The sequence below is a fragment of the Marmota flaviventris genome, chromosome 15 (genome assembly GCF_047511675.1).
Source record: "Marmota flaviventris isolate mMarFla1 chromosome 15, mMarFla1.hap1, whole genome shotgun sequence".
NCBI classification, from domain to species: Eukaryota; Metazoa; Chordata; class Mammalia; order Rodentia; family Sciuridae; genus Marmota; species Marmota flaviventris.
The window spans coordinates 45355230-45379845 of record NC_092512.1 but is presented as its reverse complement, the minus strand read 5'-3'; the positions used below and the strand labels follow the sequence as shown (position 1 = coordinate 45379845).

Genomic DNA, 24616 nt, shown 5'->3' with positions numbered 1-24616 from the left:
TTATTTACCCTTGTAGGTGCTTCGTGTGTGTGTGTGTGTGTGTGTGTGTGTGTATGTGTGTGTGTTTCACTCTATTTTCTGTTCTAGAAAGCAGACATGTCACATATAAGTAAATGTGACTGATTAGATGGGGTATGTGAATTTCTTTGTCTGGTAGTATTTAGAAGCTGAAGGCTAACATGACAATCATGATGGTAGATTCGTGACCATTATTACCATCACCTCTCTAAGGAGTCTCTTCAGAAATACCACCATTGTACTATTTTGTCATTAGTGTTTTCTTTTTCTTTTTCTGTGCCATTATGGGTAGAGTGCCAAACCTGGTATAGTTTTTGTGTGTATGTTATAGTGAATAGCTATTTTTTTATAGGTGAAATGTAGGAAAATTTTCTATGTTCCACCTGTTCCTTGGGAGACATTGCATGAGAAGACCTATCTGGTTATGTCAGTTGGCAAAAATACTTCAAATATTTGGATTTTTTGAAATTTGTCAGGTATAGTGTCAGAGACACTCCTTTATTCACCAAGTCATCTCATCATTCATTAAGTCAATTTTGCATTTATTTGGATTTCATATGCTGTAATAATTTGAGAATCCTATATTTCCCACCTGGATTGTTTACGGATTATATGTCAACAGATATTTTGGAGAAGAAGCAAATACAAGAGATTAAGGTCATTTTTATCTTTATTTATTCTTAGTAGTTAAATTCAGTCTAATGTCAGTGTTTCCATTTACTCACTACACGCAAAGCCAATCTATCACTCACTTACATCATTGGATAAATTTTATTTTTTTGGCGGATCTCTTCTGTTCAGTCTTGAGGGAAAGAGATTACTCATACTTTTTTGTTGTTGTTATTTTTATGAATTGAAAAAGTAAATGTTGAAAGGGAACATTGAAGCTGACCCAGTACCATCATTAATTCTTTGGCAGTAACTTTATAAACTCCCCTCAGACACTTCTCTTATCACTCCTGGCTTCACAATCATAGAATCTGAAATCACCAACCATAGCATGTCAACTATAACCAGTATAGAATATTCTAGCTACAAATAATGTGAAACTGTGACTTATATGTGGGTCAAAGAGGTTTCAGAATCCCCCCCTTACTAGATAAGATAAATGATTACATTAGCATTTCTCTTTAATACTATTTTCAACTCATTTGAAACTATTTGCAGATAGAAATAGAACTATTTTGAATGCTGATCTCAATATGAAATATAGAATCCACAGAATACACAAAAGTATTGATGATATAACATTCAATAATCAGGATGCTATGAATTTTACATTAAAATTCAATTATGTAGTAAAAAATAGAGTTGTTATAGCTAGAAAAAAATATTTTCAGAGGCAGCAGATACCCTTGGTGGAAATGAACAGTTCTACATAGAAAGAAATCCAGGAAGTATGCAAACTGACACCAGGATACTCAGTATATTAAATTTAATCAGTTTACACACAATATGACATAAAGAGCAGTTTACTAGAATAATTATATCTGAAACACATGAAAATAGTTTAGAAAATGGATTAAGGTCATATTCTTAAACAGTAGACTTGTTGGAAACAGAATCAGATTTATGTGTTATCTGGCACTACCTTGCCTTGCCACCAAATCAACTTAAGCCAAGCAGTAAACATTTTGTTGATTAATAAACTAAATCCCTAGTGATACTCTTAACTTCATAAAGACATACTAATTGTTTATTGTAATTTGGTGAGTATTTTAGTAGTCAAAGAACATTCCTCTTAACAGTTGGAAATACAGCTTAGAAATATTTTTGTGGAACAGTCCTGTGATTGTCTAAAATAAAAATGCTTGACTTGCCATGTATAATTTCATATTTAGAGACAAATGTGCATTTACACATCAGAGACTAAAATTTTAGAGATTAATCTTGGTGGAATATTTAGGGAAATCTTAACATCCAGCTGTATTTAGGAAAGCAAGGATATGTTAGACTATTTTTTTAATTGGGTTACTGATTGACCTAAGCATAGGCTCTCTTCTTATCAATCATAGAATTACAAAAACTGTATATTACAAACAGTATAGAAACAAGCAGAAAAGAATGTGCCACACATCCTGGATAGTTATCTATATGCAGTGAAATTTACAGATATAAAAGAAAATACAGCCTACTCCTTTATAGTGCACAGTTATTTTTTAGATACAATGTATCACTAGCAAGTGGTTGTAGCCACCAACTCTAGTTGTCCCCAGCAGAGAGAATAAGAGCAAGATCCGTTCGGTACAGCTTCCCTCCATCTGACAAAGCCATTATGCTTTTCTTGTATGTTGGAATATTATTAATGTCCAGATCCTGTATAGAACATAGATGGCATCGTAATCCAGTTAAATATGAAAGTTAATTAACTACAGTCAAGTGAGAAAATGTGATTTGAAAACTGCTTGTTACATCAATCCTATAAGAGCTACATTAAATTCCCATATAAATGTGAATAATCACAAGGTTGTTTTTAAAATGTATTATTCACAGTTACACTGATTTAGGCCAGAATCAAATTGAGTTAAGAAGTGAAGTCTACTTCTGCTCCTCTATAAATTTTTAAGGTACATTTACAAAATGGAAGTGTAGTTGCTTTTGGATGGATTCAATAGAATCAATTAAAGAAATAAGTGGCATAGTAATAACTAAATTACCTGTTTATTTTTCTCACACAGATCTTTCAGTAAAGCATCCAGTTCATTTTCATCTATGTATCCATTGCCATCCTGGGGGGAAGGAGAAATAAAAAACAGTGCACAATTAATTCCATCCCCAGTAGAAGGCAATGAAGTAAAATGGAAATAATTGGAATCCTCAGATAATCTGCCAGTTGCCTACTTATATTCTAACCTGTTACATCAGGCCTTGAACATTTTTAACCACTCTGACATTGCAAAATAGGTGAGTTGCCTTGCAAGATACCTTGAACTATTCAAAGTGCCTTCACATTTACTCTTTCACTTGATGTCAACAATATCATCATAAATATAAGTAGTCATTAATATATCCATATGACAAGTGAAGACACTGAGGCCTGGAGAAGCTATGTCAGTGGTCTGATGTCATACCAGGAGATGGTAGTTGTTCTAGAACCCAGGCCCAGGAGCAGAGAAACTAGAGGAATAAGCTGAAGACATGAATTGATGACATCACAAACTGCCTTTCTGCACATATGGGTATTACCATCGACTGCATGGGAGGCTTCTGAGGGATGTTGTTCCCTAGCTTCATCCTTATTCAACCCTGCAAGTCAGCATAACTATTATCACTTGTCTAAAAATGAGGAAATGGAGGCTCAGAGGATTTGGGTCTTTTATTTAAAATCTCATGGCAGACAATCCTAAGGTGGGGTTGGAATCAAGGTTTGTGCAATGTGGGATATGCCATCATACTCTTCTATGAGAAGAATGCATTGGTTGTACAATTTTCACCGTCTCTCTCTATTAATATGAACCTTGAGTTTGAGGTTTTTGCTTTCCCTTAGTGAACATTTTCCAAATTCTCAAGAATCAAATTATAGATAAAAGCAAACTCTTAAGGCATCCAAATCAAAAAGGAAGAAGTAAAATTGTCCCTGTTTTCAGATAACATGAATTTTACATTTAGAAAACTCTAAAGACTCCAGTAAAAGCTTAGGCATTTAATAAATTTAGTAAAGTTATAGGATATAAAAGTCACATCCAAAAATCAGTTTTATTTTCACATACTAACAAAAAATTGTCTGAAAAGGATTAGAAAATCCCACTTAGCAATAGTACCAAAAATGACGAATATACTTAGGAGTAAACTAAGAAATGAAAGACTTGTACACTGAAAACTACAAAATATTAATGAAAGAATGAAAAACACAGGCATATAGATACCCTGTACTATGGGCTGGAAGGCTTACTGTTAAAATGTTCATGCTACTCAAAGAAATCCATAGATTGAATGCAATCCCCTTCCAAATTCCAATACCTTTTTTTTTTCTTTGCCAAATTATAAAACTAAAATTCACATGGAATCACAAAAACCCCAAAGCCAAAACAATTTTTTAAAAGAATGAAGCAAGAGGCATTATGCTTCCTATTATCAAAGTATGTGACCAGGACTGGGGTTGTAGCTCAGTGGTAGAGTGCTTGCCTAGCATGTGTGAGGCACCACTGGGTTTGATCCTCAGCACCATATATAAATAAATGAATGAATAAAGGTATTGTGTCCATCTACAACTAAAAAAATTTTTTTAAAAAGTAGGTGACCAAACTACATTAATTAAAATGATATAAAAGACCACCACAATCCGTAAAAATAGTAATAAAGACAGAAACAGACCAATGGAACAGAAATCTTTCCATATGTAGTCAATTGATCTTTGATAAGGATGCTGAGAATACACAATGGGGCAAAGATAGTTTCTTCAACAAATGGTGGGAAAATTATATTATTCATATGAAAAGAATAAAATGGGATCCTTATACTATATAAAAAAATCAACCCACAATTAATAAAAACTTATGACTGGAAGCTGTAAAACTCCAAGAAGAAAACAGGTAAAATCTTTATGATATTGTTCTTAGCTGTGATTTCATGGATCTGAGCCCATCTGCACAGGCAGCAAAGGCAAAAATAGTGGAACTATATCAAATCAAAGACTTCTGCATTGCAAACAAAACATCAGCAGAATGAAAAAGAAACCTACAGGATAGAAGAAAATATTTGCAAACTGTCAGAAAAGGTGTTAATTTCCTTTAATGTAAAGAATAAAATATTTAAATATATAAGGAGATCCTGCAACTCCTAAACCAAAACCTAATAATAATTAGATTAAAACATGGGCTAAAGATTTTAATAGATGTTTCTCTGAAGAAGACATAAATGGCCAGCAAGTTTATGGAAAGACATTCAATGTCACTAATCATTAATAAATGCAAATTGAAACCACAATGAGATATCACCTTACACCAGTTAGAATGGCTATGATCAAACAAGCAAAAGGAAAAAAAAAGTATTGGTAAGGATGTGAAGAAATCAGTACCCTTGTACACTGTTGGCAGGAATGTAAAATTGTGTAACTACTGTGGAAAACAGTACAAAGGTGCCTCAAAAAATTAAAAACAGAATGACTATATAATCAGCAATGCCAGTTCTGGGTATTTATCCAAAGATCAGGATCATGAAGAGATCTGGTTGTGGAGACAACCAGAAAGTCCTTTGATGCATGAAATGACAATTTTTTTTTTGTGTATGTGTTTAGATAGGTCTAGATATATAATAGAATATTATTCAGCCTTTAAAGAAAACATCCTACAATATATTGCAACATAGATGAATCTTGAGAACATGATGCTAAGTGTTAAATAAACCAGTTCCAGGAGAGTAAACACTGCTTGATATATCTAAAAGAGTCAGACTCACAGAAACAAAGTAGAACAGTTGTTTTCAGGGCTGGAAAAAGGGGAGATGGAGAGTCACTAACCATTGGGATTAAATTCTCAATTATGAAACAAATAAATTTTAAAGATTTGCTATATAATATTGTTTCTATAGTTAGTGATACTGTATTTCCTACTTTATATTTTAAAAGGGTAGATCTTATGCTAAATATTACGACAATAAAAAAGAACAAACATTTACCTGATCATATAACTCAAAAGCCTTATTGAACTCTTTCCCACACATTTTGACTCCCTAGGAGACAGAGCAAAGGTTAAAACACAGTCACTGTATTTTAGTATATTTCTCTTGACAAATCTCCCATATTCTAACTAGTCAAGGAAAGTATTTTGCACCATAGAGGAAAAGTTAAATACCTGAAATTTAAGAAGAAAATTCTCCTGCACTGGTAATAACCTTTTGAAAGAAAAACATTATATTAATAGATTAGACTTTTGGATAAGGACCAGTTTATTCTAATAACATTTCCATAGTTCCTAAACTCACCTAGCCATCTCAGTCAATTCCAGCTTCCCATCATTATTCGAGTCAAATAGTTTCAGCTGAAAGACAAAATTTGTTTTTTTGTTTCCAAAGACAAAACAAAATATCATGGAGGAATGATTTATTGAATAAAGATGAACATTCAAAATCAAGCAGCTTGAATTATCCATAAGACAAAATTTCAGAAATGATCATTTTTTAAACTTTTTTTTTTTGAGGGGGGGTGTTACTGAGGATTGAACTCAGGGGCACTCAACCATCGAGCCACATCACCAACCCTTTTTTTGTATTTTGTTTAGAGACAGGTCTCACTTAGTTGCTTAGTGCCCCTCTATTACCGAGGCTGACTTTGAATTCTCGGTCCTCCTAAGACTTTGAATTCTATAACTTGTGTCAATTGCCAAAGTTCATTAGAGCAATATAGAATAGTCAGAGTAACCATGATCTTAGCTAGGTTTCTAGAATATTATAATTCATTTTTCTTGCATATGTTTTTATGTATATAAAGAGGTGAGAGGGGTGGTGCCTGGCAATAAGTGGAACTTCCTGAATCTTCCAAATGATTGTAGGAAAATAAATGTTTAATTCATTTTACCCTTTTAGAGCACAAAATAGTACAAACAAAAGCAATAGGCAGATAACATGAGAGAACAGAAGTCTTGAATAATTTTGAATCCTTTTACTTTCCACAGGGTACTAGACAGTCAATAAGCGCCATAGCTCTCCATTATATATAATTATGCCCTTGTCACACCCTGAGACATGTCCTGGCATAAACACACTCATTCATATATTTAGGGGAAGCATTTTCATTTTTAGAAAATAACAACTATTGTTACTATATCGAACTGATATATGTGAAATAAAATACATGAAATATGTTTACTAAATGAATGCTAAGTATGTAAACAAGTAGCCTTATTTTTGTTTTCAAAGGAAGGGTTGTGATCAGGTTATAATGGACCTAGGTTTAATGAGATCTTTTAAAGGAGAAAGGAAGGGCATTCTGTGGTTTGAGATGTTCTCGGAATTCTTTGTAGGAACAGAATTTTCATTGTCCTGTGTTGACCTATAACATTAACCATAAATTCTAGTATTGTCACACTTTCTACCAAGATACTGGACAACTAGATCACACAGTTTAGAACCCATAGGGAAATATTTCCCCACCTATATATTTAAATTTTAATTAGTTCTTGATTAATTTGCTTCCTGGATTTGAACTGGTTTATGACATTTAATCAGATATACCAGGCCAATCCAACAGGGGGAAACTCCCATCAGAGTAGTTTTTGAAAGGCTGTTTCAAATTTCTACCTGGAAAGAAGACTACTTTAAATAGACATCCTTTAATATTGGAGCAGCATAGAAAATTAATAAATGTAGGTTATTGTCCATTTCACAAGACATGAGTGAGGCCTTAGATCTTCCCATTGTGGCACATGGCAAGAAATCCCAATTGTTTGCTAATATGCTATTGTAAATGGAAATGTAATTAGGAATTAAAGAGAACCACACACACAAAACTTTTTGATTATTTTAAAACTAAAGATTAGTCCCACTTTATAATAAATGTAAGTTTAGTGAATAAGCCAATAACAACATTCTATAACTTTGTCTTTGTTTTTCTAGATAAAGTAGGCTGAAAGCAAACCTCAGCTGCTACATCAAATATATCAAACCTATTTTACAAGATTGTTTTTCAGGGTAACCAGAGGTTTGAAGTTGCTCATCAATTTAATGTAGTATGACAACTTTAATAGTATACAGTATATTTTTATAGGTTATTTATTTAAATCATGGCATAAGAACTCAAAAGTACCTTCACAATACTTAGAACACTTGTAAATGTATGTGTATCCCGGAAGTCCCAATCCTATCACAAATTAAAAGGAGCAAGCTTCACCTATCTGAGACAAAGTAACTTCATGGACACTGTTTTTATTTAGTCTAGAATCTCATTAATTACTTTTTTCCTCAAACTTTAGGGGCCTATGTATAAGAGGTTTTCTTGGTTCCATTATTCATATTCTGTAATAGATCTTGCTTATACTACTTACCAAAGCAATGAACTCAGGGTGTATTTGGATTTCTTTATCTATAGCATTGATGCAATACCCAAAAATAACAATCAAAAGAAAAGTGATCAATTTTAAGTGGCTTAATGAATTAAGTAAACTAGAAGTTCTCTTAAAACTCTAAAAAGTTCAATTTTATAAGCTGTAATAAAAATGGATTCAAAACCTCTATAATAGAATTTGGGGTGATGTGATTTATAATTTATATATATATATATATATATATATATATATATATATATATATATATATATATAACATATACATATTATATAATTGGGTGATATAGTCATGTGAACTTTGTAAGAAAAACAAATCATCTTTTGAGAGAGAAAAATGATATAGCCTTACAAGAAAAAAAGTGTTCATACATTGATCCTTAAAGCCAATCCCTGTAGCATTCAACCTAAGATGGAAGCATCCTAAGTATTTCAGTTTTCAAAGGAAATGATGTGCATGTGGTGGTTTGTTTATTTCATTCTGTGTAGCCTGGAGAATTAGCAAGAACACAGTTGTACTTCATGAGCTCTTGGTTACCATCTTTTCCAGATCAGTCTTACCATTAGGTCCGTATACTCAGCTAGTTTTGTATCGTCAACTGTCTTGTTTGCTTTTTCTAGCAGGTCCTTTAGAAAGTTCTGTTAAGACAAAGAACACCCAGATAAATTTCATTGATAATATACTGTCTGCTTTTGTTTCAGCATTCCTTGAAATAGAACATACCAGGATTGCAAAGAAAGCTTCTTTTTGAGGGTAGAGGCAGGTGAAGAGAGAACCTTAGAAGCCAGACTGAACCACATGGTCCTTGTATCATTCCGTTGATGAAACTGCCTTTGATAGATTCAACATCTGCTTTTTATTGAGACCAGATCTGTTGCAGTCCTTAGCTATATCATGTATTGAGGATTTCAATTACAGTAGAATCTGGATTGTGAACTGTTAGGAATGTGAATTAAAACTAAAAGCCAGCCAACCCAAAGGATGCCTTTCTGCTTAATGATATCTTCACAAGTACTCATATGACTTTTTTGTAAGAATTCTGAGGGCTTTTCTCTATACTTTTGTAAGATGTGAAAAATTACCAGCAAACCAGATGGAGTTCTACCTCTAATTTCAAATTCATGTTCTGCCCTCACAGGCTGTATCTACAGAGCAGTTTATAGCCATTATGAGGCTTGTTTCTCCAGAGGGCTTATTGGTTAGATTTCAGTCTTGATATAATTCAAAAAATCTTAGTCAACATGCTTCAGCTGAATGTACAAACTAAAACAGTTGGTCATAGATGATGGCATCTAATCCTTGAAGGTTATATGAATCATATTAAGAGATTAATGTGGGAAGGATGAATAAAGATGATTAACCATCAAGTTGAATCTTAGGGTGAGTTCATTATTTTTTTTAACAAATATAAGTCAAATAAAAGCTTTATAAAGGCTTGCCATATAAATAACAATGTAAGTCCTTAAGCATATAAAGTCTTTCATTTTATCTTGTGTTAATCATTAGCAACTTTTTATTTGCTCAGGAAATGAATTAATGCAATATGGAAACTGAGTAGATCCTGTGCTGAGATATTATTGGAGAACTGGGTTTCTTTGACTCGGCAGTGGTTTATCTCCCTCCAAAATGAACAGTTCTGCTGGGCTGATTTGACTTCAGTCTCTTCTGGAAGGAAACCTTTTTCTTGGCTTGATAAATTTATTTTCATTTCAAACATTCTGTTTCACATTCAAAGAGAGGCATGGAAAATTTGCAGATATCTGGTGGGGGTGAATTTTATTTTTGAGACTTCTGAGGCTTTTGTCAGAGATTAATTGGGTTAAAAAGCCTCATCAGAGACTAAAATGGTGGTCACAAAAATAGCCTGGGAGAAACCTTGGAACGCTAAGATTCAAAGTCATGTCTGAGAGCAAGCGATGTTTTACTCTATTATGGATCTTAAAATTAGCTTTCTTGAAAGATCCATTAAAAAAGAATGCCAACTTATCTTCAAAATTCCCCAGGGAGCAGGACTTCTATTTAGAATCTCTTTCTGAGAATAAAATTTAGAACAAAGAAGGAGACTTTCAGAATATTTTGAGGTCAGTATTGGAAATGCGCTAAGCTTTTCATTATGAACTGAGGTGATTTTTAAAAGAATTTTTTTAATCTAATGGAAAAAAGACACAATAGCTGCACTTATCACCTCGTGGGCTCTAGATTCAGAGCCCCAAGAGTGTAAAATACATCATTTTTCAGCAACTTCACATTTCTAGAGGTTACTGTTGAATATGTTTTGGCAATTTTGCAGTGGTACAAAGGTTCCAGTTCCATCTCTAAAATTATTTGTTCTTTAAACCCATGTTGAACTATGACTAGGAAACTATTTGATACTTGTATTTTCCCACATAGCATCAGCAGAAGTAGCTCAATGAATGAAGCTTGAAGGCATGTGGTTTTATAGGAAAAAGGCATTATTAATATTAGCAGATATGCTAGGTCCAAACCTGGGTTTCATTCCTAGGCAGCTGTGCAATCTTGAAAAATTGTCCAATTGCTCTGAACTTCAGTCTCTCTATACATCAGGAATAACGAATAAGAAAACTGCCTTGCAAGTTTTCTCTGAGGATTAAATGTTAAAATACATTTCAAGCACATAGTACTGTGCCTACCACATAGAAGGTGTATATTCAAGTGATCAGTAAATATTAACTTTGCTCCCCTTTCAGTCTCTCAGAATTAAGAATATAGAATCTTTCAGATCATAACATTCTAAGGTTGATTTGAGAAAATTTGATGAAAGATTTGTCCACATTTCTGAAAGGCTAGTAAATTGAGTTCTTGTATAATACGATTTATTATGTCTTACATTTCACAGAATCTTTCACATATGACATCTTATTTGAGCTTTGCAATACATCTGAGGGGAAGGTATTATTACCCCAATTTTAAAGATGAAAAACATTAGATAGAACCAGGGACCAATTTGCCCCAAGGTAAGACTTGATTTCAGATTTCTTTTCCATTATATCCAACTCCCACACCACCTCCTCAGTCCCTCTGTGGGATATGAATTGATAAATTCACTTTCAAAGTTGCAATTTTCACAAGTTCAATTCTATTAGGATTTTGCTGATGTTGTTGTTGAGAGGCAGTAGGTTGTATGGAATGTCTATGGGCTTTGAAGGTAGACAAGTCTGGGTATAAACACTGCAGTCCTGTGTCTTTTTTCCATGTGGTCTGCAGTAGATCACTTCTTGGAAGCCTTTTGTAACTGTGGTAATATTAATCTTGAAACTCATGCAAAACTTAAATAAGACAATGTGTATAAACTAGTTGGCATTGAAATAGGTGTCCCGTAATTTGTCTTTGTCTTTCTTTTGAAATGGAAGTCTATTTATATAAGTGTTTATTTTATTAAATAAAATTTCCAAGTTCAATGGAAATGGGGTATCTTTTTCACCTTGTATATAGTTCTATCTGTCTGCCTTATATAATAATTTATGTACACCCCAGAAAATGCTAATTTCTCGCTTTGCTGAACAGAATTTCAAGAAGCACTTGAAGTCTCTTTTTTGATATGGTATTTCATTAATGATATGGAAGAGTGGGTGAAAATGTGCCATTGCTCAACATTGGTTTCTTTTGTGGGAGGTTTTTAAAAAAAACCTATGAAGCCCTTAGCAATACATAATTGCATTTGAAAGGAAAAAGCTTAGCCTAAGGTTTGATTTGCTTACCTTAAGCTCCTCAGTTTCTATGAAGCCACTGTGATCAGTATCATATTTTCTCCATGTCTGTAATTTTGGATAAGAAAAACAAAATTAAAAGAAGAAAGTTGACAATTTTTGCACATTTAGCAGCTTTCTTAAAGTAACATCTTTCTTCTACCTTCATGAATTCCTCGCAGGACTTCAGCTGCTGGCATCGGAAGAGTAGCAGGAAATTTTCTTCTGTGGGTAATACATGAGCCAACTGGAAAACGATTTAAAAGAATAGAAACACTGTGGTAAAGAGCTTGAAACAAATCTCTGCTATCACCTGCTGCTTAGTTTTGCTTCAACATGTTCCTAAGAAGCAGTTTTTTTGCTTAGAGAAGCAGGAGAGGAAAAACATGAGCTGATGTGCTCTTTCTGGTATTCTGCTCCTTCAAACTTTATCGGGTTTTCTTGCTCATGTGTTCTTAAGTGCTTGGTTCTCCCGTCAGTGAAACAGCTGATGCAGGACCCTATCTTGTTTGTGCACCTACAAGCAGATTTACCCTGGCAGCTTGAACCCTTAGTATTCTGTGCCACAAACCAAGTCTCTTTCCTCTCCGGTTGCACAGATGGCACATTTGGCCATGAATTTCATGTGAAATGGAGGAAACAAGAATGTAGGGGAAAGGAGGGAATAAAAAAAAAAGTGCATTTTCAAGTCGGAGGGAAACGTCTACTATGAGATGCAAGAGACAGTAAACTGAAGACAACTGTAAAGCTGCAGGAAGATAGGCTGAGAGACAATTCACAACAACTAGTGAGAAACCGAACAGTCATCAGATAAGTCAAGTTGTTGGGTTCTGTGAAAAGGACATCTGCTGCTTGAACCCAGGACTTAGGTTAATTTTTGATCTTTACTGTCTAAGTCTATGACATTTCCCCTAGATTTCTATTCATAGCTTCAATACTTCTCCTCCCCCCCTTTTTTGGTGGGGGGAGAGGACTCTGGATCCCATTTTAAGACTAATATAATCCATCTATTGCATACAGAGAAGGAGGGAATTGGATTGATGGCCCCACTGCAGATGTGAATTCTATTTCTGGATTAACTGCTAATGAGCTGTGGTCCCAGCAACTCCCTCAGCCATTTCTGGACCTCTGTACCCTCCCTCATCACTAAAATAAGTTGAAGGAGAAATTAATGTCTCTTAAATGTACTGGGTTCAAAACACCTTCTGTTGGACTCATTGTGTCTTCAACATTAAAGAATGAACCTACATACACTATACTTCACTTAATTTTTAGAAGTTGATTAATTCCCTGGGGCACAGACGTGAACCCCCATTCCTCCAGTGTAAAGCAAGAATCTGTAGTCTAGAGTAACTTTAAGGTTAGTATAAGTCCTAAAAATGCTACCATATTAGATTATCACACCTATTTTTTTAAAAGTGTCATCATCTTATGTTCGTTTAAAATTTAATTCAAAACAACATTTTAACTTAAATGCAAGCAATCTCATCTTCCTTATGCCTGCATAATATGTCCTGTAAATTATCTTGTTTTAGATCTTTGAAATAAGACCTCAAGTAAAAACTTTAGTTTTTGGTCATACATGTGGGAATAAGACTAAGAGAAAGGACCAAATATCTTATTAGGATGTTTAGCAAGACTCAGTCAGAAAACATCTTATTTTAAAGCAAAGGTCATGAGTGTGGGTAGATACTAATAAATCTAAAAGGTGGAAAAAGGAGATTAGGATTTGCAGTAATTTTTTTAAAACCTGGTGAGCTTTTTGTCCTAAAACACACATATCACTGGTGGATGTGTATATGTGTGTGTGTGTGTGTGTGTGTCTGTGTGTCTGTGTGTGTGTGAGAGAGAGATATCAAGAGAGATCCAGATCTCTTAATACATTCAGGACTCTTCTATGGCTTTTTATTTCTTTGACTTCTTAAATCATAGAATTATACAACTCAGAAATAATGCAATTCAATTTAATTTAAAGCCCCAATTTTTGAGTTGAGGATGCTAAAACCCAAGAGATTGAATAATTTGGTGATTGGCAGACTTTGAAAAATCATTTTAATTTGCTGCTTATTAGAAAGTTAAGTCAGCAGCATGCTTCTTAAAGACAGAAATAATATAGGTTGCTTCTTCAATCTTAGAATGCAAATAATATACTTGATGGCTAATTTTTACATGTGACAAGATAGTCTGGATATGATATGAATATGTTTTCATTCACTGAAAACTGGAACACTATTTTCCTTATAACGTCCCCTTTCCTCTTCTTCTGTGAGTGGGTTGCTAGTGGAAATTGAACCATCTCAGGTTCATAAATTAAAGTTCATGTAACTCATAGAAAGTTTAGAGGTCCTTAGAATGTCAAACATAAAGAGGGTCAAATTGTTTGTCATGTCTAAGGTCAATGTGTATTTCTTGGCTCATGCTGTTTTGTTCTTTAATGATTAAAAATTACAGATTGTATCTATATGTGACATATTCATTCTTTTTCATTTTGCTGAACTACTAATGATATACTCAACACAGTACTGTCCTATTTTACAAACATTGGAAATGAATCTTAAACATGTAAATAATTATTATAAGACAAACCAGTCGTTAAAAATCAATGAATATATATGGATAGGAAGAATGTGACTGTAGTGAACATAAATCCTTTTTATGGTGTGGTTTAACATTGTGGTGGTCCTGTGTTGTAATTGATCCTTCAGAGTAGGTAGAGTAATTTTCCAGCTGCAACATCTAAGACCACATCAATAGTGTGTCAATGGGTCTTCATAGACTGTATTAAGTAGGGCTGCATTATTCTTAGATTTGCCATGTCACTGTTGTCCATAGGAGTACCCAGTACTGCCTATTCCAAAATGCTGGTGATTTCTTAGTCCTTAGCCATCCCCAAACTTTTTTTATTGGTTGCAGAAGATAGTGGAAAATACCAAGAGGATGAATGGGAAGAGGATCCCTATAGACACAAACAGAATCCCTCAGATCTTCACTTGTTAGAATTCATTGTCTGCTACTGAGATGGGGGAAGTAAAACTTTCTATTTGCCTATGTTTTACTTACTGAGTTTTTTTGCTCAGCAACTGCACAAATTTTAGTAAATATTTATTGATGCAATGAATGAAGGCAATTGACTTTTTCTAGTGTCAGGATAGGCTATAAGTAAATGGAAGTAAAATTCCACTGGAGATAATTCAAATAACTTATTATTGAGCTGTGGGTAAGGGTTGGAGTAGACTTTATGATATGCTACCCAGAGCTCCTTCAGGTTCTGGAGTATGCTGTGACCTCAGCTGTCAGGCCCCTTTGAGGAACTGCCTGGGCTGACGACAGTTGTGACCCCAAGAGGTGGCTTCCCATTACAAACCCACACGGGAATATAAAGGCCTGAATTTCTCATTCAACTTGGGAAATCTCTGAAAGGTCACCCCTGCTTCAGGGCTCACTGTAAGGTTAGCCAAAGCCTCCGTTAGGATGTCATTTCCCAGCATCTGCTTTTGTCCAGTCCTGTTCTCTTCGTGGCTTTATGCAGGAAATGATCTCAAAGAACTTCCTAAACACCCTCTTCAATATTACTCTCCCACTCAAATCTGCTTCCCAGGAAACTCAATAACTTTACATCTTGTTCTTTTTCTGGAATAGTATGGAGCCCTTGTCTTAAGTTTTGGAGTTGATGTAAATCTCTGTGGTTCATTTGGCTACTAAATACTAGGTCACTCTGTTACTAGCTGGTGATTCATAGTCACCACTAGTAAGAATCTTACAGGAGACAGACGATTTCAACCAAATATTTTTTTCTTGACAATTTCAAGCAGGAGATAGATATAGTGATAAAGTTAAGTGCTAGGTGTGAGAAGAGTTCACATGATGGGAATTTCATTAGAGATATAAATGACTGAGATACATAAAGTATATGAAGCACAATTCCTAACTTCCAAAGACAATCCTGGTGTATGTTCACCTTCTTGAGCCCATTAGCCACGCATTCCCTTTTTCATTTGAGAAGGAGGGTAACATTATCCTAGCCAATAAGAAGTGAGTTCAGAAAACTTGCAAGGCAAATGATCTCATACATTTCAGGCTACTTGAGTCTAATGATTTGAATTTGACAAGTTATGTAACAAGTGGTGGGAAAGACTTGATATTCAGAATATGTAAATTTTCTAATAAGTTTTTTTTACATTTAATAATAATAACAAACATTTATTAAGTTTTTACAGTGGGCCAGGATTGATCTATTTGTTTGATGTATATTATCAGATTTAATGTTAATACTCAAAACAACTTTATGAAATTAATACATAGTTCTCTCTATTTAGAGCTCAGAAAATAGAGGCTCAGAGAGGGTAAATAGCCTGTTTACTTAGCTTGTAGTTTGATCCACATTTGAAGTCAGTCAGTTTGATTTTCTTGATATTGAGATCCTTGTCCCTTACAAGCTTCCTTATCCTCCATTTCAATGTTGAATCAAAAATGTTTTCCTAATAAATTATTTTAAAAAATCTATTCAGAGCAAAATTTTGAGTCAAATTTTATTGTCAGTCATTTACAAAAATTATAAGGTGGATAGATAAGTAGTCTGCCATGAAATACTATATTCATCCTGCCTAAACTTATATGCACAAATCCCACTGTGGAAAGAAAGAAAAAATTGGCAAGAGAAGTGCCTGTTTTCCTGGGAGGGTTGTTACACTTTTAGGATTAAAATAGCTTTTAGATCTATTTTTTTCAGTGGATGCACTGACCTGAACAGATAAAAATACTAAGACTGGAGAAGATGGTAGGGTCCCATACATTGCCCAAGGGATCAGAAAAAAGCTTATAGATATGACATCCAGCTAAAGAAAATAAGTATACTTGTGTGAATCCCAGAAAAGAAAATTCCGTCCCCTGCAAATCATTCAGTCTCCTTATTTAATTATTTTAATTAGACTTCTTTGCAATAGACTTACTAGTTTACATACACTTAGAACATTTTTTAATTGTGGTATTTGTTAAATTATTTCAGAATTTTAATGCTTCTGTTTTGAATTCACATTAAAAATCTTGTTATTACTGAACTGAATTTGTATGAATTTTAAAATCCATTTAAATACATGAAATTATTCATGTATTCATGTTCAGAAAAAAGTCATATGTGCACATTACTTTTCACACATTACATTTGGAAAGATGGGGGATTCATGTTCTTTTAAAATTGGTTAGGATTTGTGTCTTTGTGTTCCATATTACATGTAGGATTTCTAAGCAAGTAATATATTTGGAGTTGGATAAAGAAAGGATGAGCATCATTTAACACAACTTTCTGGTGACACCAGCGGTCACACAGTAAGTTCAGGCATTCTCTGCTTTCTTTTCCTCACTTTATTCACGTTATCTGTAACTTTCAATTTCTTTTTTTCCAGCTTTTTTCCAAACTGCTCTTTACTGCTTGTTAATCTCTTTAAGCAATGTGCCTATGAACTACCATGGCAATCTCCTCCCTGTTCTCCCATTCCTTCATTTTCTCATCTCCAATGAATCCCACCCCTCCTGCTCCCACATCCACATTCCTCCTCTGTCTTTCACTGGTAACTCAAGTACATGAAAAGAATTGTGGGGTTGAAGTCAGATCTAGGTCTGGATACAGGTTTTGTCATTCCCTGTTAGTGGGCTGTTGGGTATATCATTTAACTTTCTGAGCTTCAATTGCTTCATTCTGAAAATGAGGAATTTGGCTATTTCTTCTCAAGGGTCCTATCTAGCAAAAAGTGCCATGTCCCAGAACACTAAAATCTTGTAACAAATTCTTACATGTCTCACTTCTCTTCTTTCAATTCTTTCTGTTTTAACTGATCTGCCCAAATCAAGTTTCAGATTCTTGGGCCAAATAACGTCTCTATATAGTCCCTGATTCGGGATGGTTCAACTTAACAATTTTTCAACTTTACAATGGTGCAAAAGCAGTATACATTCAGTAAAAATTGTACATCAAAATCTCAGCTTTGAGTTGTGCTTATTATTATTTTTTTGACAATATGTCAAATATGACAATATGTCAAAACACATTCTACTGTCGTGTACAACTAATTAGAACAAATGAAAAAATTCCATCACTCTGGAAAAAAATTAACTTTTATATTTTCCTGGAATAAAAATATACAGTAGAATATTCTCTTTAAAACTGGGCAGTAGCAGCAAGCTGCAGCTCTCTGTCAGCCACAGTCATGAGAGTCTGCAACTCTATTCCACAATGTTCTCTGTTGCTAAGCTATGATGTTCTGTAGGCAAAGTGTATTAATAATGCATTTTTTACTTATGCTGCTTTCAGCTTCCAATGGGTTTAATCAAGATGTAACCCCAATGTGAAAAAAAAGGAATTTTAATTTGTGTAACATTATACAATTTATAAAGTTTTCAAATACGTTCTTTTATTTGACCTCATAACAATAAAATAAAGTCTAAATGTAATAGGAGGATCTATTTTTTAGCCTGGGAACCCGAACTTGAATAGTTTGTTATCTTAATCTTTTGGAGAAATATATCACCAAATGTCCAAGACAATTTGCTTCTGCTAAGTGACCTCTTGCTTCTCATTCACAATAGAATTAAAATAATAAGGCATAAATGGTTAAACTACATCACAAATACTAACAGCTGGATTCAAAACAAATCATTCATTTTTTCATTTTAAAAGTATAAAATTCATGTGAATAAGATTCATGTTTTTTTACTATACAACCTAGCACAACCAAAGAAGTGAGAGAGAATAAATAGATAGATCCACTGAAGTCCTTCAAGGTGTAACACATAGCATATAAGATGACAGTCTTCCCTCTACTACAATTATACAGTATGCCAAATTCTGAAATAACCAATCTAGACTTTCACTGATGTCAGATTCTGAAAGCTAGTTTTGAATAATATGATTTACCTCATCTCATTTGTGTTCATTTTAAAGTTATGTTATTATTCTTGATGATTTTATATCTTGATTAATTGGCCTCTATCTCAATCTGTAAGTCTCATTACTAATATCTATTTATATAGTAATGAGTTATACATAGGCAAAGGGAAAAGGGTATACTCCAGGGAAATTTTTTAATTGCAAAGATAATAATAGTATGCCCTCCCTTATCTCTATTTGTAGTAGCTGTTTAAAATTAAGTGTATTTCACACCAGCACCACAGTGTCCTAATAAGATCAATTATTTGAAAACCAGGTTAGTTCTCTGAATCAAAGGTAAGTTATAACTAAAAGTTGTTGAAAGTCAGAACACCTGTCAATCTAATGCACTGAGAACACTCTATGAAAGCGTTATTATACTTGGGATTTGTCATAGTTTAAAATATGACCTTATTACTTTTTTTCTGGAAAAAACTTTCCATTCAACTAGTTTAAGCTTACAGAAATAGACAGAAGCTGCTGCACCACCAGTTTGGAAAAGTAGAAATAAGGTAAGCAACAATGTTCCCTCCTCCAACCCCATAAATCTGAGAATATAAAATGGATGCATTGTCAGTTTTGCTTCCTTGATTCACAAAGTAAGTTGTCCTCAACTGGAAAAGAAAGGATTTGACACAGTTTCAACTTTTAGAGACACAAAAGGAATATTTACCTATAACATAGAATAAAATGTTCACTTACTTTTTTTTCAGTTCTTGAGTTTTACTGAGGCCATCATCCAATCAAAAATAGAATTTCAGAAACCAGGATGCAGCTTTTTGCCACATTTTTATGGCAACTGCAAACATTTAATTTTAAATTTCCACAGAAACGTCTACACGGTTAAATGATCGTATGTACCAATGAAGCAGTTGAAGTAAGGGTGGGTGGTGTTATATGATGAGCACTCACCCAGAAGTTGGGCACTCCTCTTCTAACTGCACTGGTGACAGCAAACAGCTGCATGACCAGATGCTAACCATTTCACTTCTTGAGGGTCTCAGCTTTACAATATATTATACTGAAGCTCTAGATTAGGTAACTCTTAGGTTTCTTTCCTTTCTAAATATTTTAAAATTTCATACGTTCTGAACAGAAGATTATATATTACTTAGGTAAAATAGTCTTCTCTGAATGAGTCTTGTCATATCATGTCTGACTTGAATATAACTTAAAAAAATGAAGCTCACTTATTAAATCAGAAAAAAATGCATATGTTCCTTACCTCTACAATTCCTATTTTTCCATCATCTCTTTGCGCATACTGATCCACAAAAGTTTTCATCTCAGGCGATAACTCCTAAAATTATATGAAAGCAGGTATGAAGTTTGTAAAATAAAACAAAACAATTATGCTTGTGATGGTGTTAATCTATTTTTATAAAAAGCCAAATTGGGAACCATTTAGAATTATGCATGTTGATAAATGATTGTCATGAAAATTAGATGTAATTAACATAGTATTTATTAGTTTCAAATTAAATATTTATGAAAATTTTTGTATCAGTCACTAGAATTTATCTTAAATTATTAGTTTTGAGAATATGCTATCTTTTGAAAATAATCAGAATTACTCATTATTATTAACTTTAGTTAATTTAAATAGAATGATAATTACTAATATACTTTAAATATTACTTGTTTCATTAAAGATTATTTTATATTCTGCACTATTTGTCCTATAACATTTTCCTTATGCTAGCATAATGTATTATGTATGGTAGAACTACGTGTTTTGGTTTGCATAAGCAAAAAAAAAAAAAAAAAAAAAAGTGAATGTTGAAGAGTAATTTACTTGGTGAGCAAGAAATGTTCCCAGAATGAAATAGCTATTCATTGATTAAATAAATTTAAAAATTAATATTGGGGGAAAAATTTGAGATGAAAAAAATGATTTGATCAATTTGAACTTTCATTAACAGGCAATATTGATGACCTTATTTTGGTGAATTTATTTTAGACTGTGGATTGTATGCTTATGATATTTGCCTCCAACAGTAATTGAGGGAGAAGTTTTTAGTGTTTCCACTTCATCCAAGATGATATCCTCTTCCCCATGTATTGTAGTACAACAAAACAAGTTTAAGAGTGACAGAAGTTAATGCTGTCTTGTCGCTTTTTTCAATATAGTCTATTGCTTTTATAATCTCTTTTGATATTGAGAGATTAGAGAGTTCTGAACTAAAAGCTGTGATCTGAACATAGAGCTTTTATTCAAGAAGTTTCATTTTTTACCCTTGGGTTTCAACAAGCCCATTTAAAATAACCCTGTTGCATTAACTGAAGCCTATTTAAAATAGGTCAGCCCTTACTAATATTCTACATCCTTCTGAAAGCAAATTAAGGTCTCAATTTTCATCATAACTGACAACACAATGGTCACCTACCACACAGGTTTGTTCTAGGGATAGATAAGTTAATGTAATTTAAAGGCTATATTGAGACTAAATATTACTGCTTGTATTTACAAAATCCTTTTGATATCAATGCAAATATCTTTAGTTGAACTAAGGTAATAAATAGTAACAAAACAATTTAATTATATTGTAGTCTGATAAGAACTCTTCTACTGTGGGTAAATTACCATTTGCATTTATTAAATTTTGTTAGAACAACAACTACAAGAAAATAAAATGATATCCCCATGGCAACAGAGGAATACCAGTCCCTATATTTTTCACACAAATCTTAAAGTAAAACCAATGCATTCATTCTTAAATCTTACAACTACATAAAACTACTAGTTTAACTGGAATACTTGATATTTAGTTGTGAAGTTTCTGGTGACAATTGTGTCAAAATCTATTTTTTAAACTGTAAAATATATAATGATCATTAAAGATTTATAAAGAGGAGTACAAATTTAAAGACAAAACAATATGTTTAGTGTAAAAGGGTATAGTTCAGGAATATATTTGACTGCCATCTTTCATTTATGTTATATTCAGTTGGTAAAATTTTTGAAGTTTCTAGAAAAATACTCAAGAACCAAGGTATTAAATAAATTGATATAATCATTTACCTGTGCTCAAGTTGAATATTATTGAAATAAAATCTAATAATTGGATCGTCATACATTCCAGACTTAAGAGTATAGGCAGTAGAAAAAAATAATGAAGATATAAACTCTTTAAAACTCCAATATGAACATATTGTTTACAAAAAGGTTCAAATTTTAAAATGGGAGGAGGAAAGGAAACATTGGAAAAACCGTACAAAGCTCTTGAATATTTGAATATCTAAGATGAAAATAAATTTCAGTATTAAAACTACTTCTGGAAAAATTATAGTCATTTAGTTGTTGGAAGCATCTTTCAAAATTTTAATTCAAAATTTTATGAAAAGTAAGACTTTTTCAACCAGGAATCCCCCCCCTCTCCCCACTACCCTCTTTTTCTATATATATATATTTTAAATATATATTATTAAATAAGGAAGATAAGGGCTTTTACTGGCCAAAGATTCATAGAGCTATAATGATAGGATTGTATGAATTTATTTACATAGTAATGAATAAGGTGGGAGGAGGGTAAAAGTATATGAAATTTTTAATTTGATCTCATTCTATTATACTTTTAAAAGATTTGCATTATATTAAATCTGTATAAAACAATGTCTAGAACAAGATCTGGTTTAAAATCAATTTGGCCAATGATTTTAGTAACCCACAGTTTTGTAATACCCCACAATACACTTTAGAGCCTTCTGGAATTCTTTTAAATATGTTGTACAGAGAGGTGTAATATACACTTTAGATAGAACAAAAAGATAATTCCCTTAGTAAATTATATATATATATATATATATATATGTGTGTGTGTATGTGTGTGTGTATATATATGTACATATTACTCAATCCTAAAGCTGTTGATCTTCTATATAATATACAGAGATGACATGTACAACATTTATAATGTAAAAATTTATTTCTAATCATAGTAAAAAGGCCAAAGATCATTGATATCCAATTAGATACCCAACACTACCTTCTGAATGACAGTCTTACATAAACCCCAATATATTGGTTGAAATTCTCAGCCCATTTTTCTCTATACAACCATCTCATATGGTTAAAAGTTGGGTATATTTTATTTTTATGTTGGCAATCTTAACAGATTGATTTATATCCAAATGATATTTATAATTAGTAAGAAATGTCATTTGTTTAATTACCTAATGGCTTAAACTACAAACAGCTTCTTTCAAAACATCATTAATTGCTTCCAATTAGAATCTCTCTCTCTCTCTCTCTCTTTTTTGTAAGAATATATTGAATTCTTAAAATTGTTTTACATTTTATTTCTCTAGCTTTTGGAATTCTTCTCTTTAACAAAAATGAAGACATTTCTTTGCTAAATTCTTGTGCATTATTATATTAGCAATTGACCAACTTTCCCCAGTAAAGGGGTCAAGACAGGATGCTTTCTCGGCTCCCTAACTACATTAACATCACAACAATAACTGGCATTAGAAGAGATCCATAATCTGCAGATCTGTTTCCTGACCACCAAGGGGCAGAAATGTATTTCTACCCCCTTCTCTCAGAAAGGAAGAGAGAAGTTAAAAATTACCCAACAGAATTCAGTGACAGAAGTGGTGGTCTGCTAAAGGTTCTCACATATCCACCTTTCTTTTTCAGACCTGTTGAAGCAGGCACAAGTATAGAATATCTGTATTGAAAGCTCTGATTTAAGACTGTAAGGTTTTTCCTCCCTCTTTCCCTCTCTCGGGAATTCCCCCCCTCTCCTTCTCCCCACTACCCTCTTTTTCTCTCTAAGCAATTTGAAAGCTGTTCTCGCCTTTCTCATTCAAAAGATGTTTACATTTCCCGGGAAAGTCCTTGACCCCCTGATGACTTATGAAAACACAAGAATATTCATGTTTTAGGGTTGAAGGTCTTTTTCCTCCTTCACAAACTCTAACCTACCAATCCAGCCTTCTTCCGCGCCTGCTGGAGCTCCTGGATCAAGTTCTGCAGCTCAGTTCCTTCCAGGTAACCACTTCCTGCAAAGACAAAGAGGGGCCCAGGTGTCAGATGCCTCACTCCAAGTTTTCTTCTGCGTCCTCTTTCCACGACAGCTATCTTTGTGGCAACCTAAGAGGCTCCCTGGCCTCCACATTAACTAACCAGCCAAGGGTACAGCCACGGCAGCTCCCCGCTTCTGAGGTGTCAAACTTAAGTTGCACTAAGGACAAAGGTGGCTAGTAGGATGCTGAACACAGCCACAGAAAACTTTGGGGGGTGGGGGGGGCAGGGTTCCCCAATCCCTGCTCTTTTTCTCTCTCTCTCCTACCGTTATCGTTCCTAGAAAGAGGAAAGTTTAAGGTTTGAGCATTACACACAAGCAATATAAACTTTCATTGAAGGATTGACAGCAGGTACGGGAGATAAAATTAAACAGAGTGGGGGGAGAAGTAAAGAATAGGAAAAAAAAAAATGACGACGGGATCAGGAGGCTCTGGGAAGTGCAAAGAAAGGCTCGGTGGCTAGGGTTAGGGGAAGGGGTCTTGAAACAGTTAAAAAGATAATAATTACCGTCAGTGTCGAAATGAAGCCAGATCTCGAAAAACTGTGAGGCTGTGATCAGGGATGATTGCAGGTGGGATTCTGCCATTGTACAGAGGGGTAGGTGTCGGTGCGTGTGAGTGTCCGTGCGAGAGTAGGGCGAGCAAGAACCTCGATGTGCCTGTCAGGGCTGGGGAGCAGGACTTGGGAGCGGGCGCTGCCGGGCGCTGTCCTCGGTGCTGCTCAGCTCAGGCGTTCCTCCGGAGTTCTCTCTCCGCACCCCGCACCCAGTTCGCAGTATTTATCCCAACCGCCCCAAGCTGGGCCACGCCTCCTCCTGCCTCCCAGGCCTCGCACTCCCCGCCTCTTGCTCTCATCAACCTTCTTCCCCTCCCTTCCAGTTTTCTCCTCTCTTCCCCGGAAGGCTGGCTGGAGCAGGAGTTTTGGAGTCTAGAGAGCAGCAGGT

At 34.1% G+C, this 24616-nt stretch overlaps 1 protein-coding gene across 1 annotated transcript; it reads right to left on the bottom strand.

The window, feature by feature from the left end:
* Positions 1 to 661: 661 nt before the first annotated feature.
* On the bottom strand, positions 662 to 24415 carry Calb1 (calbindin 1). Its single transcript, XM_027950573.2, has 11 exons — positions 24181 to 24415; positions 23572 to 23648; positions 19870 to 19944; positions 11886 to 11969; positions 11735 to 11791; positions 8576 to 8653; positions 5941 to 5996; positions 5811 to 5850; positions 5635 to 5688; positions 2676 to 2747; positions 662 to 2334 (listed from the first exon to the last, which is right to left on the bottom strand). Exons 1-11 carry the CDS (start codon positions 24257 to 24259, stop codon positions 2221 to 2223), a joined length of 786 nt encoding a protein of 261 aa, XP_027806374.1. The 5' UTR covers positions 24260 to 24415; the 3' UTR covers positions 662 to 2220.
* Positions 24416 to 24616: the final 201 nt, after the last annotated feature.